Source organism: Tupaia chinensis, unplaced genomic scaffold, assembly GCF_000334495.1.
Source record: "Tupaia chinensis unplaced genomic scaffold, TupChi_1.0 Scaffold000484_1, whole genome shotgun sequence".
Classification (NCBI taxonomy): Eukaryota; Metazoa; Chordata; class Mammalia; order Scandentia; family Tupaiidae; genus Tupaia; species Tupaia belangeri.
In genome coordinates, this window is record NW_006159996.1 from 1,802,830 (window position 1) to 1,817,674 (window position 14,845).

At 40.4% G+C, this 14,845-nt stretch overlaps 1 protein-coding gene across 1 annotated transcript in view; it reads left to right on the top strand.

The window, feature by feature from the left end:
- ANKHD1 (ankyrin repeat and KH domain containing 1) overlaps nucleotides 1-14,845 on the top strand; it is a gene marked incomplete at its 5' end in the record, with an annotated part of 156,886 nt that overhangs the window by 122,394 nt on the left and 19,647 nt on the right. The window contains 4 exon segments of the mRNA XM_014590788.2: nucleotides 4,689-4,864; nucleotides 5,076-5,238; nucleotides 8,716-8,811; nucleotides 9,549-9,665. Of these exon segments, the coding sequence (XP_014446274.1) occupies nucleotides 4,689-4,864; nucleotides 5,076-5,238; nucleotides 8,716-8,811; nucleotides 9,549-9,665 (552 nt within the window).

Consider the following 14,845-nt stretch of genomic DNA (forward strand, 5'->3'; position numbering starts at 1 on the left):
CCGGGATCTTGGGCACGCACGCACACGCACCCAGCGTGAGTTTTAAGCCACCGGGTCCGGGACACAAACCATGGTCGACTACACGACTATATGGGAGTCCAGCGACATAGCCATTACGCTAACTGCTGGTCTCTTCCTAATTCTTGAAGTTCAATCTGAGCATTCAGGAGTGTGCAGAAGGAGGTGACCTGGAATCTCTTTGTCGTACCATTTTTATCCCTTTGTGTAGCATATTCAGTTGGTATTGATAAATATGTTAACCCTACTCATATTTGGATGTTTGGCTACTAGATCCCTTAGATCCATCTAAAAACACAGTGAATGGGGACCAGCAGTTAGCATAATGGCTATGTTGCTGGACTCTCACGTAGTCGACCGCGGTTCGCGTCCCGGACCCAGTGGCTTAAAACTCACGCCTGGTACGTGTGTGTGCGTGCCCAAGATCCCGAGAGGAGAATAGAGGAGAAGGGATTGCGGCGTGACCATCCCCCCTGGGGGGTGATTTCTCACTTTCTGTCTCTATGTCCCTCTCTGTCTGTCTGGCGAGCGCACGCGCCCTATAGTGAAAACCTCTCCAAAAAAATTTAAATAAATAAATAATAAATTTAAAAAAGATAAGAAAATTTTAAAAAAATAAATAAATAAAAACAGTGAATGGAGATTGAGGAGCAGATGATGAGATAAAATAAAAAGAGAAGGAAACAGAAAGAGGAAAAAAAGAGAGAGGGGAGAAAAAAAAGAAAAAACAACCAAAAAAATTTATTCTTTCTTTTTTTATAAAAAAGGCAAAAAATAAAAATCCGCACGGCACGCTTGTTCACTAGTTCTCAGGAGCAATGGTGGAATCTTCTTCTGAAGGCCTGCCCCTTGCCACTCCTGGAGGGGAGGGGAAAGGGGGATTATTAGCAAGATAAAGGTGGAACTGAAAGCCAAGAGAATACTTTATCTTAAAAAATTTAAAAAGGGGCCAGCAGTTGGTGTAATGACTATGTCCCTGGACTCCCATGTAGTCGACTGCAGTTCGAGTCCCGGACTCAGTGACTTAAACTCACACCAGGCATTGTGTGTGTGCGTGCCCAAGATCCCGAGAGGAGAATGGAGGAGAAGGGATTGTGGCTTGACCATCCCCTCTGGGGGGTGATTTCTCACTTTCTGTCTGTCTCTGTCATTCTGGCAAGCGCATGCGCCCTATAGCAAAAATCTCTCAAAAAAAATATTTTTGAAAAAGGAAAAATTACCAAAAACTGAGAAGACAGAGAGAGACAAAGACAGACAGAGAGAAGGCTAGAGGGGCTCCCTACCACTCTAGTTTGGGGGCTGGAGGGTAAATTATCAGTAGAAAATCTTCATTTCTCTTTTTTCCCTGAAATCTGAGTTTTTTAAAAGTTGCTTTATTTTACTTAAATTTTTCCTTAACAGAGAGAAACAATAGCCCAACACAGCCCCAATACCATGAACCACCCCTAGCTTCAGCTTCAGCCAATGCCAGATCATAGGCACATGTGTGCGCATAGCATTCAGGAAGGTCTTTGGATACAAACCTAGAACCTTCTCATATGGGTCAGCCTTACAGAGCATCACATTGTATTGCTGTGCCACTGTCCAACTCCTTTTTTAGTGTAGATTTTTAAAGGACTTTGATGAGGCATATACATACCATTGGTAAAAACCTCCAGCAACAGCCAGCAAATGCATAAGGTTAAAGCAGCTTGATCCCACATGGCCTACCCATGTGACTTGAAAATCCAAGACCCAGTGACTAAAATCACGCCAAGTGCATTACATGCATGCCTAAAATTCCAGGAGAAGAATTAAAGAGAAGGGATTGCAATGTGGCCATCTCTCTAGGGGAATGAAGAGGAATTATTACTTTCCCTCTCTTTGGTGAGTGCATGCACCTTATATCAAACATGGAGCAGGGGGTGTCTCAAGCAAATCAGCCACAATCCCTTTCCTCTACTGTTCCAAGTTGTCAGATTTTGGTGTATGTCCGAAGTTTTTCAGGCTGTTCTGGTGGGGATTCAAACTGCTGTTGCTATGAAGGATCTGGCTTTTCTTGAGCAGTGTGTTACCATTGCAGTAGAGAATAGGCCCAGTTTTACATTTAAAAGATCAGAATTAGTATATTAGTACTTTATTTTGCTTAGAACTGTTAGGTCCTTATCACCCTAGAAAAATTAAGCTTAGGTAGAATTCCTTATAATCAGACAACATCTAATTCATCATCATTTCAAATTGACAGATTTTAATAGAAATCTCATATTTATTCCCTAACCTTTATTAGTTATATTTCTTTTTTTAAAAAAATTATTTGTTAACTTTATTTCATTTGAATTTGACCAGAGAGGGACAGAGCGAGTGAGAGAGAGAGAAAGTGAGAAAGCAAGCTGCTAGGTCCGGGACTTGAGCTGCAGTCGGCCATGTGGGAGCCCAGCGCCCTTAACCACCACACCACCTGCTGGCCTCTGTTAGTTATATTTCTTAAATGTGACATGTACATTCTTTAATTCTTAAGAAATTAGGAGGAAGTTGTCCTTTGGATTTTCATCACATAAAGAGAAATGAACCTTTCCTGCCATCCAGTTTGCCTTTTTTTATTACAAATATTCATGATGACTAACTTACCTATTAACAATGCTAGTCAGAGGCCAGCAGATGGTGTAGTGGTTAAGGTGCCAGACTACCACGTGGTTAATGGCAGTTCGAGTCCCAGACCCAGCAGCTTAAAACTCCCACCAAATGTGTGTGCATGTGTGCCCAAAATCCTAAGAGGAGAATGGAAGAGAAGGGATCGTGGCATAGCCATCCTCCTGGTGAGTGATTTCTTGCTGTCTCTCTTTGACAAACACACCTGCCCTATAGCACAAATGACTCAAAAGAAAAAGTACTAGTCATGAGGCCAGCAGGTGGCATGCAGTTAAGGTGCTGGACTCCCACATGGCCAACCACAGTTCTCGTCCTTGGACCTGGTATCTTGAAAATCATGCCCAGTATGTGCATGCGTGCCCAAAATCCCAAGAAAATATTTGAGGAGAAGGGATTGCAGCATAGTCATTCATCCTCCCTATGGAATGATTACTCTCTTTTCCTTTCTTTTTCTCTCTCTGTCTCTCTCCAGCAAGTACGCATGGCTTATGGCAAAAACCCTTCAAAAAAAAATTCTATCCATATATTTTTCTTTTTGGGGGGGGGGGGATTTTCACTATAGGGCACATGCACTCACCAGATAGACAGAGACAGAGAGACAGAAAGCGAAAAATCACCTCCCGGGGGGATGGTCACGCCACAATCCCTTCTCCATTCTCCTCTCGGGATCTTGGGCACTCACGCACACGCGCCCTGTGTGAGTTTTAAGCCACTGGGTCCAGGACGCGAACCACAGTCGACTACGTGGGAGTCCAGCGACATAGCCATTATGCTAACTTCTGGTTCCCTATCCATATTATTTTGGGAGTGGTACTTGTAGCAAAAATTTAGGAGACTAATGTCCAAAAGGCATATATGCACAAGATTTATGAGGTGATATTTAAATATATTTTTAAATCTACTAATTGAATAAGGAAGTTTTTATCTAAAACATCTAATGAACGGTTTTTTATCTAATAAAAGTTATGAAATTCTTTTTTATTCATGATGAAAATTAGTTCCAAAATAAGGAAATAGTTTCTTTTTAGCACAAGATGTTATAACTGAATATACTTAAGCATCTGTAACTGAATAACAGCTTCAGTTCCTCCTTAATACAATTTAAGACTGAACGTTGCTTTGTACTTTTATGAGAGAAAAGCTGAAATAAAATCCTATCAAACGTCAATTGCTGGGAACCAACAGTTAGCGTAATGACTATATTGCTGGACTTCCACGTAGTCGACCGTGGTTCGCATCCCAGACCCGGTGGCTTAAAACTCATGCTGGGCGCGTGTGCGTGCATGCCCAAGATCCCGAGAGGAGAATGGAGGAGAAGGGATTGCAGCGTGGCCATCCCCCCTGGGGGGTGATTTCTCGCTTTCTGTCTCTCTCTGCCTTTCTGGCGAGCGCACGCGCCCTATAGCGAAAACCTCTCAAAAAAAAAAAAAGAAAGAAAGAAAAAAGAAAAGTCAGTTGCTTTGGGACCAGCAGTTAGCATAATGGCTATGTCGCTGGACTCCCATGTAGTCAACCACGGTTCACGTCCTGGACCCGGTGGCTTAAACTCACGCCAGGCGCTTGTGTGTGCGTGCCCAAGATCCCAAGAGGAGAATGGAGGAGAAGGGATTGCAGCGTGGCCATCCCCCCTGGGGGGTGATTTCTCGCTTTCTGTCTCTCTCTGCCTTTCTGGCGAGCGCACGCGCCCTATAGCGAAAAACCTCTCCAAAAAAAAAAAAAAATCAATTGCTTTAGTCTTTTTAAGAAATTTTGTGGGACCAGTATTTGGCAATAATGGTTATGTTATTGGACTCCCTTGTAGTGGGAGTTCAGAGTCCCAGACCCAGTGTCTTTAAACTCATGCCTGTACACGTGTACGTGTGCCCAAGACCCCCAGAGGAAATTAGAGGAGAAAGGGTTGCGGCATGACCATCCCTCTTGGGGGCTGATTTCTCACTTTCCCTCTCTGTCTCTCTGATGAGCACATGTGCCTGTAGCAAAAATCTCTTAAAGAAAAAAAAGAAATTTTATAATTTAATGGTATCATTTATTGATTTAAATAGACTGGTCTTACCCCCTTGATGGAAGCTGCTTCTGGAGGATATGCAGAAGTTGGAAGAGTTCTCCTTGATAAAGGAGCAGATGTCAATGCCCCCCCTGTGCCTTCCTCAAGAGATACTGCTTTAACAATAGCAGCAGACAAGGGTCACTACAAATTTTGTGAGCTCTTGATTAATAGGTGAGTAGTTTTCTGTTTGTATATAGAACTTCCTATGGTCCCTTTCACTTTTTAGAACCTTTAAAATTAATAAAATTATTTTACTTTATTGACATTTTATAAACAGGCTATTTTTCATATTATTTTGTAAGAGATGACAAGTCAATAGAGAAAAAACTTTTTAAATCTGTTCATATAGAAAACAGACTATATTAATATTCTTTGTTTATAGGGGAGCCCATATTGATGTTCGTAACAAGAAGGGAAATACGCCACTTTGGCTGGCATCCAATGGTGGTCATTTTGATGTAGTGCAATTGTTAGTACAAGCAGGTGCTGATGTGGATGCAGCAGATAACCGGAAAATCACACCCCTTATGTCAGCATTTCGCAAGGTAATTTGATGTGGGAGAAAAATACTGTGAGATTTAATCATTTTAAGCGAATTCTAAATTGAAACCATTTAAGAAAGATAAGGTGGTCTTAGAGAATTAAGCATATTTCCATACAAAAGTCACTGTTAGCTTTCCATTCTTTCCTTTTTTTTCTTTTTCTTTTTCTGTTTTAATTTGCCAGAGGGCCCATGTACTTGCCAGAGAAGAGACAGAGAGGGAGTGAGAAAAAGCATCCACCCCCGATGGAGTGCGGTCATGCAGTTATATCCCTTTTCTGTTTCACCAGCTTGTCTGGATTTAGGGCATGTAGGCACACGTGCCTGGTGTGTTTCTCAAGTGACCAGAACTTGGAAGCGCAGTCTGCTATGTGAGCTGTAGCTACCTTAACTGCAAGACCATAGTTTTCAACTTTCCAGTTTTTTGTCATCAAATCTAAGAGCTACATGGTAGTTTACCATTAAGCAACTTTGTTGTTAAATCATTTGATATCTTGAGTATTACTGTCATATTGTCTATAAAATATGAGGTTTAAAGAAAGCTGTTACAGGGGACCAGCAGTTAGCGTAATGGCTATGTCGCTGGACTCCCACGTAGTCGACCGTGGTTCGCGTCCTGGACCCAGTGGCTTACAACTCACGCCGGGCACGTGTGCGTGCGTGCCCAAGATCCCAAGAGGAGAATGGAGGAGAAGGGATTGCGGCGTGACCATCCCCCCTGAGGGGTGATTTCTCGCTTTCTGTCTCTTATGTCTCTGGCGAGCGCACGCGCCCTATAGCGAAAAACCTCCCCCCCAAAAAAAAGAAAGCAAGCTGTTACATGTTGAAGGATGTTTTCTCTACCTAAGGAGAAACAAAAAGAAGTGGACTCCTGAAAATTTTTAGACCTCCTGTAAATACCAAAGCCTTTTTTTTTTTTTTTTTTTTTTCAGTTTTCCAGAGGAATGTGCACTCACTGGAGAGAGGAAAAGGGAGAAAGAACTCCCTATAGGACATGGTCATGGTGCGATCCCTTCTTTTCCATCTCTCCCTCCTTTTCAGATTTTGGGCACACATATACTCCCAGTGTGTTTTTTAAGTCACTGGGTTTGGAACTCAAACTGTGTAGATAACCATATGGGATCCAGCTTCCTTATCCATCAGGCCATGGGCTAGCCCATTATCTTGTGTATTTTAAAAAGCCTTTCCATTGCAATTATTATACACTAATTCACATGTCATACACGGGCGTGGTGGCGCCCGCCCTATGGCAAAAGCATGTCATACAAAGCCCTACATAATATGTTTGTGTTAGCCTCCCTAAACTAATCATTCATGCAACCATTCCCGTTGCTCACTATTCTTGTCACTGGCCGGCCTATGATGTACTAATCTTTTAAGTGCCTCAGGGTTTTTGCTTCTTGGTTTTTCTTTTTTTGGAGAGGTTTTTGCTATAGGGTGTGTGCTTGCCAGAAAGAGAGAGACAGAGAGACAGGAAGCGAGAAATAACCTCCAGGGGAATGGCCACACCACAATCCCTCCTCCTCCATTCTCCCCATGGGATCTTGGGCACGCATGCACACGCGCCTGACATGAGTTTAAGCCGCCAGGTCCAGGACTCAAACCGCGGTCAACTACATGGGATCCCAATGACATAGCCATTACGCCAACTGCTGGTCCCCCTTCTTGATTTTCTTTTCCTGAAATGTCTTCCCTTGCTTTCACTTGACTCATTCTGTCTACTCATCCTTTGGTTCCCATTTAAATGTCACTTTTTGGAGAGTTTTTTCATTACCCAATCTGGAAAAAGTCCCTCTGATTATTTTTTTTTTCTTTTTTTTCGTTTTTGCCATAGGGCATGTACAGAGAGAGAGAGAAATCACACAGACACACCCCACCCCACAAGGTGAATAGCCATACCTCAATACCTTTTCCTGCATTCTCCTCTCAGAATTTTGGTCACACATACATGCACATGCACCCAAGTCTGAGACTCAAACCGCACAGTCGACCATGTGGGATCTAGCCATCTTAACCACCACACCACTGACTGCCCCCCCACACCTGGTTATCTCTGTAATAGAATTTTAATTTTCCTTATTTCAATTTTATAATTATATATCCAGTTATATATTAGCCTCTACCATACCCCTCATATTTTTTAACTTGCCAGAGGACATGTACACTCTCATGAGAAACACAGAAAGAAAGAGAGGACAAAAGCACCCCCTAATAGGCCTTGCCACTATCCCATCTTTTCTCTATTTTGTCAGTATTTGGACCACGTGTGCACATCTGTCTGGCATGTTTATCATGCCACTGGCACCAAAATTTAAGCTGCACCGTTTACCATGTGGACGCCAGCTTCCTTAATCACTAGGCCATGAGGCCAGCTGTGTTTGCCCTTTGAATGACTGTCTTGCCAACTAGATTGAGAGGCCCATGCGAACTGAGAGTCATGACTCTTTTTCACTACTTTTTTTTTTTTTGGAGAGGTTTTGCTATAGGGTACGTGCGCTTGCCAGAAAGACACAGAGAGACAAAGAGACAGAAAGTGAGAAATCACCCCCCGGGGGGATGGCCATGCCGCAATCCCTTCTCCTCCATTCTCCTCTTGGGATCTTGGGCACACATGCACATGTGCCCAGCATGAGTTTAAGCCACTGAGTCTGGAAGTCAAACTACAGTCGACTACATGGGAGTCCAGAAACATAGCCATCATGCCAACTGCTGGTCCCTTTCACTACTATTTAAACCAGCTTCTTAGTCTGCCTGATACATACTGGGTTATCACTAAATGGGAGTCTAGCACCTTAACCAATATGCCATTTGCTGGCCCCTGCCTATTTGCATTTAATTCCCTGCCTTAGGCAAATACTTTTCTGATTTTTGTCATCATCCAACTCACCCTTTTTTTGTTGTTGTTTTTAGTTGCCAAAGAGTGTATGTACTCTCCAGAGAGGGTGAGGAAGAAAGCATTCCTGAATGAGATGTGGTCATGCCACAATCTCTTCTATTCCATTTTTCTATCTCTTTGGATTTATGGCATGCACACATACACCTAGTGTATTTTTCAAGCTGGGACTAGGATTTGAACCAGTCAACCATGTGGAATGTGGCTTCCTTAACCACTAGGCTACAGGGCTGGTCCTGCATCAGACTAATTCTTGAGGATGTTTTAGAACCTTAGAAGAAACCACGTGCGCATGATTTTATTAAAATATATGTGCTTAGAATTGATTATATATCATCAAGCTCCTGATAATGGCATTTAGAAAGTGTTTTATTAGATTTAGGTCATGGGGCTCTGGAAAATGTAATAGTCTATTTTGTTTAGGTTTAGTTAGGTAGAACAAAAATGATGCTTTCAAATCTTGAATATTCTCTCTTGTTTTAGAACCAATTTCCTTTTTATGCTGAGGTTTATTGAATATCACCAATTTATATTTTATTAAAATAATTTGAAATGGTATTTGTCTATTTTTTGTTGTACTTCTTATAGGGCCATGTAAAAGTTGTTCAATATTTGGTAAAGGAAGTCAATCAGTTCCCGTCTGATATAGAATGTATGAGATACATAGCAACAATTACAGATAAGGTAAGTTTAATCTGCCACTGAAGCAAGTTTTTTATTGTTTTTGGTTTTGTTTTGTTCTTTAGAAAGATTTTTGCTATAGGGTGTGTATGCTTGCCAGAAAGACAGAAACCGAGAAATCACTCTCCAGGAGGGATGGCCACTCCTCAATCCCTTCTTCTCCATTCCCTTCTCGGGATTTTGGGCACACACTCACACATGTCCAGCATGAGTTTTAAGCCGCCAAGTCTGGGACTTCAACTGTAGTCAACTTGGGAGTTCAGCAGTGTAACCATTACACCATCTGCTGGTCTCTGAATCACATTTTTGTTCTTTGTGAAATGATGTGTCAAGGTATGCAGTTAGGAACCTGTTCTTTCTGTCCTCTAAGAAATTGATCATCTGATCTTTCTGTATTAGTTTCTCCATATGCAAAATAGATCATTTTGATAAACTTTTGATAGTTTGAGATTTTCTTCCTACTATGTTTTATAGTCATAGTAACTATATTTATTTCTAAACTATTGACCTGATTAAAAGGTTTTCTAAGAACATGCAAATGTTTTAGGGAATGGTTCCTTATTTTAAAGTAAGACTGATATATGACTGGACTCAAAGGATAGCTTACTTTGGTTTAGTGAATTTTTAGTCATTTAAGATTTAACTCTCCTGGATTTTGTTGTGTTTATCAATTCATATTTTATTTGGCCTTTTTTGTGTTATACACTCTTACATTTATATACTTTAATTATCTGTTGTAGGAACTGCTAAAAAAATGTCACCAGTGTGTTGAGACAATTGTGAAAGCTAAAGACCAGCAGGCTGCAGAAGCAAATAAGAATGCAAGCATTCTTTTAAAGGAACTTGACCTGGAAAAAGTAAGTGGGAAAAGTCATTTTCATTATTAAAAACTATTGAAAATCTGTAAGAATAATTTGTAGACTTATATGACTAATAACCTTAACAAAATGTGATTGAAAGGAAATGGTCAATAAATATCCAAACATTATTACTGTTTTTGCTCTAACTTATTGCTCATAAGAAATAATTTGAGACCATGTAAGTGAGGTGTACTAGGTTTTGAGCAAGATCCCAATTTACCAAATGATATTACTGCCCAGGTAGTTTTAATAATAGTCTGAGAGGAAATTTAATAAAGTGTTGGAAATCATTGGTTTGTTATAAAATCTCAGCTGTAAGTGGTTTATTAGGTTCTGAATTAAAGATTAAATGTCTAGTATCTGAGATGTGTGGGATAAAGGGGAAAGATTTTAAAAAGACAAGATTGCCTTCCTTGGTTGGAGTCTGCTTTCCTATAAAATGAGGATGGGACCAGCAGATGGTGTAGTGGTTACATTGCTGGGCTCCCACTTGACAGACTGCAGTTTGAATCCTGGACCTGGTAGCTTGAAAATCACACCAGGCATATGTGCACCCAAAATCCCAGAAGGAAAATGGAGGAGAAAGGATTGCAGTGTGGCCATTCATCCTGGGGATAATTACTCTTTCCTTTTCACTGTGTCTGTCTCTCTCTCTGATGAGCACATGTACCCTAAGGTAAAAACATCTTTAGAAAACACACACACACACACACACACACACACACACACAAAGATGTTAAGGGCCAGCCCACAGCTTAGTGTTCACATATGGCTGAAAGTGAGATTTGAGTTCCAAACCCAGCAGCTTGAAGGTGTTGATGTTGAATTCAGAAATTATATTAAAAGAATTAACTCCATGATCAAGTAGAGTTATTCTAGGAATGCAAGAAATAGTTTAACATGAACCTATTTTGTTGATGACTGTCTCAATCCATTATTGCATTGCTTATAGAAATATGTGAGGCTGGGTGATTTATAAAGAAATAAAAGTTTATGGACTCACAGTTTTTGTAGCTGGGAAATTGGAAGACATAAGGTTGGCATCAAGCTGGCTTAAACATAGCTAACAGAAGCATAAAGGATGGTAGGTGCAGGCAGCTCTCTTGAAAACTAATGCCTTCTAATGACAACTAGAATTCACTAAGTCTTATGAGACATTCATGAGAGCAGTGATGCACTCACAGCCCACTAGACTTCACTACTTTCCAACACATGAAACTTTGAGAGAAAAACCATTATCTAAACTATAACAATGATGAAAGGAAGAAAAAGTATGACAATTTTGAGAGATGCCTAAATTTCGATACCTATTCTTGGTTAAAAGTAGGGGACAGAGAGGAGGGCATCTCATGGCCTGGTGGTTAAGTCAGCTGGATCCCACATGACTGACCATGTGGTTTAAGTCCTAGACCTGGCAGCTTGAGAAAAATGTCAGGCATGTGTATGTATATGCCCAGGATCCGAAAAGAATGGAGAAATGGAGGAGATTGGGATTGCATTTCCCATAGGGGTGCTTTTTCACTTTCCCTCTCTCTGTCTCTCTCTGGCAAACTAAAAGGAAATTTGAAAAAGTTTTATAATATCTATCAATGTCAAGAATAGAAAAATTAGCATTCTAATGTGGTTTTTGATGTGTCGTAAGAATCTCGTATAACTATTAATGCAAGTCCTTTGACAAATGCGTCAGTAAAAAAGAGTGTTTACCTTTACTCTAGATATTCTATTTTTAGAAATTCTACTTAAGGTAAATAATTAGACAATTGCTTAAAGAAATGAATGTATAAGGACATTCGCTGTTATGTTGCTTATAATAGGAAAAACTATAAACCTGGGGACCAGCAGGTGGCATGGTGATTAAGGCGCTGGACACTCCCACATGGCCAACCAGGGTTCAAGTCCTGAATCTGGTGGCTTGCTTTCTCACTTCCTCTCTCTCACTCTCAACCTCTGTCTCTCTCTGGTCAAATTAAAAAAAAAAAAAAAAAAAGAATGAATAAATAAAAATAAAATAATTATTAAAAAATATTTATTTAAAAAAAAACTATAAACCTAAAATCTTTTCATTAGGAAAATAAATTTTAGTACTTGCATGATAAATTTTATTACAATTAAAGTCAGAAAAAAGTATATTAATCTTAAAATAGAGTTTGAAGTTAGATGACTATTTAAGATCCCTTCCGTACCTGTGTTTTTTGGTTTCTTTTTTTCTTGATGAGCAAGAGAAACTGAGATAGATAGATAGATAGATAGATAGATAGATAGGGAGAGAGACATAAGGAAGAAGAGATAGACAAGCATTCCCAACAGGTTCTTCACATTGTGATCCACCCTCAGCTTCAGCCAGTCCTGGATGATGGGCATGTTCTCACTACACTTGTTCAAAGATCTCTGGAGCCAAGAACCTAGAACTTTGTGGCTCAGCCTCACAGACCATTGCATAACTGCCTTGCTACCATGTAGCCTCACTTTTTCTTCAACTTCTTAAAGAGTTTATTTCTGGGCCCAGCAGATGATGCAATGGTTACATCACTAGACTCCCACATAATCAACTCCAGTTTGAATCCTGGACCTGGCAGCTTAAAACTCATGCCAGGGGCGTGTGTGTGCGTGCCCAAAATCCCGAGAGAAGAAAGGAGGATACGGGATTGGGGCGTGACCATGCCTCATCAGGGTGACTTCTCTCTTTCTGCTCACTGTCTCTCTGGCGAGCATACATGTCCTATAGCAAAAATCTCTCTTTAAAAAAAAAATTATTTCTTTATGGGAGAGTGAGAGGGGAGGAAAGAGAGAGGCCCCCACCAGCCTCGATCATGGGCACATATGTGCATTCTGGGCTGTACAGGAAAACTTCCAGATACAAACATGGAACTTTTCCATGTGGGCCCAACATTACAGAGCATTGCATTACCACTGCACTATCACTGCTGACCCTGTGTCTGTAATTTTTATTTTTGTATAACTTCCCAAGGATATGGTCAGCAATCCCCACATAGCCAGTTTGCTCTTATGCCAACAGATTGATGAAATGGGTTTTATTTTACTTATTTATTTATTTATTTATTTATTTTTGAGAGAGAGATTTTTGCTATAGGGCATGTGTGCTCACCAGAGAGACAGAATGCCAGAGATCATACCCCAGAGGGAATGGCCACACCACACAGTCCCTTCTCCATTCTTCTCTCAGGATCTTGGGCACTCACGCACACGCATCAACACCCAGTGTGAGGTTCTAGCCGCTGGGTCTGGAACTAGAACTGTGGTCAGCTAGGTGGGGTGGGAGTCCAGCAATGTGACCTTTACACCATCTGCTGGTCCCAACAAAATGGTTTTTAGTGAATATACAGTCTCTTCATTGTATCTTTAGCCCCTTTATCATTTGTATTGGAGGTTGGGAAACTTTTTCTATAAAATGTAAAATATTTTAGGCTGTTATAGTCATATAATCTGTCATAGCACAAAAGCAGCCATAAGCAATAAATAAATAAATGAGCATGGCTGTTCAAAAGAACTTCACCTTATGGGCACTGGTATTTGAATCCCATACAGTTTTTATGTGTCATGAAATATGCTTCTTTTAATTTTTTCAATGATTTGAAATATAAAAAGTAATCTTAGCTTTAGGACCATATTAAAAAAGGCAGCAAACTGGATATGGTACTCAGGCCATACTTTGCTGACCACTGATTTAAATAAATAAAAAATTTAAAAGAATTATGCTATAGATTGGTAAATTATAGTTTTGAGGAAAATGTTTTCTATAATTACCACAAGAACGAAGCTCCATGGAAAGATTTGATTCTTTTGGTGGAAATTTTTGGATAATTTCCATAGAAATATTGATATAGAAATTATTTTCTACTTATTTCAGACTTTCATTATGGTCCTAAGTACCTAAGTGCTGTGTGCTCTTTTCTGAAAAAAAAATTATATTTTTTAGTGCTAACCAAAGTAGATGTTAGTAAAATATCCTGAAATGGAAGTATATAAAAATAAGAGCACATAATAGTGAGAATTTTCAATTTAGCTTTTAAAATTCTGTAAAGTAGAGAAAGTTAATTTCTATAATTGCTTCTTGTCAATATTTTTATAATGAAATTTGTCAGTCTTTTTAAATATCATAAAAGCTGCATTTTGGGCAGATGAACAGATGCCTCGTAAATGTGGTTTTCAACAGCTTTACCAAGATTGAATTCACATACCATACAATTCACCGTTTAAAGTTATACAATTCAGTGGTTTTACTATATTTATAGACTCCTGCATTCATCACCATAGTCAAACTTAGGACATTTTCATTATCCTAAAAAGAAATCTGGAGCCCTTTAGCTGTCATATCCACTCCCAACTCTACAGTCCCTCCTTCATAGGCACCACTAATATACTTCATGTCTCTATGGATTTACTTCTTTTTTTTTTTTTTTAAGTTTTATTTATTCATTCATTTATTTTAATTTGACCAGAGAGAGACATACTGAGAGCGAGAAGTGAGAAAGCAAGCCGCCAGGTCCAGGACTTGAACCGTGGTTGGCCATGTGGAAGTGTCCAGCGCCCTTAACCACCACACCACCTGCCGGTCCCCAGGATTTACTTCTTCTGGACATTTCATGTAAATGGAATCGTGCAGTATTTGGTCTTTTATTTGTGTGTGTGCGCGTGTATGTGTGTATGTGTTTTGCCTCACCAGGCCTATGCACTTAACAAAGAGAGGAAGAGAGAAAGTGAGAAATTACCCCAAGGCAGGATGACCACACTACATTCCCTTCTCCTCCATTTTCTCTCAGGATTTTGGGCATAACGCTCACAGTGTGTTTTTCAGGCCGCTGGGTTCAGGACTTGTACTGTACAGGCAGCCATTTGGGATCCAGCCACCTTAGCCACCATGCCACCTGGCTGGCAACAAAAGGTTTTAAATGTTGGGACCAGCAGTTAGCGTAATGGCTATGTTGCTGGACTCCCACATAGTCGGCCACAGTTTGCATCCCGGACCCGGTGGCTTAAAACTCACGCCAGGCGCATGTGTGTACATGCCCAAGATCCCGGGAGTAGAATGGAAGAGAAGGGATTGCAGTGTGGCCATCCCCCCTGGGGGGTGATTTCTCGCTTTCTATCTCTCTGTCTCTCTCTGTCTGTCTGGCAAGCGCACACGCCCTATGGCAAAAACCTCTAAAAAAAAAAAA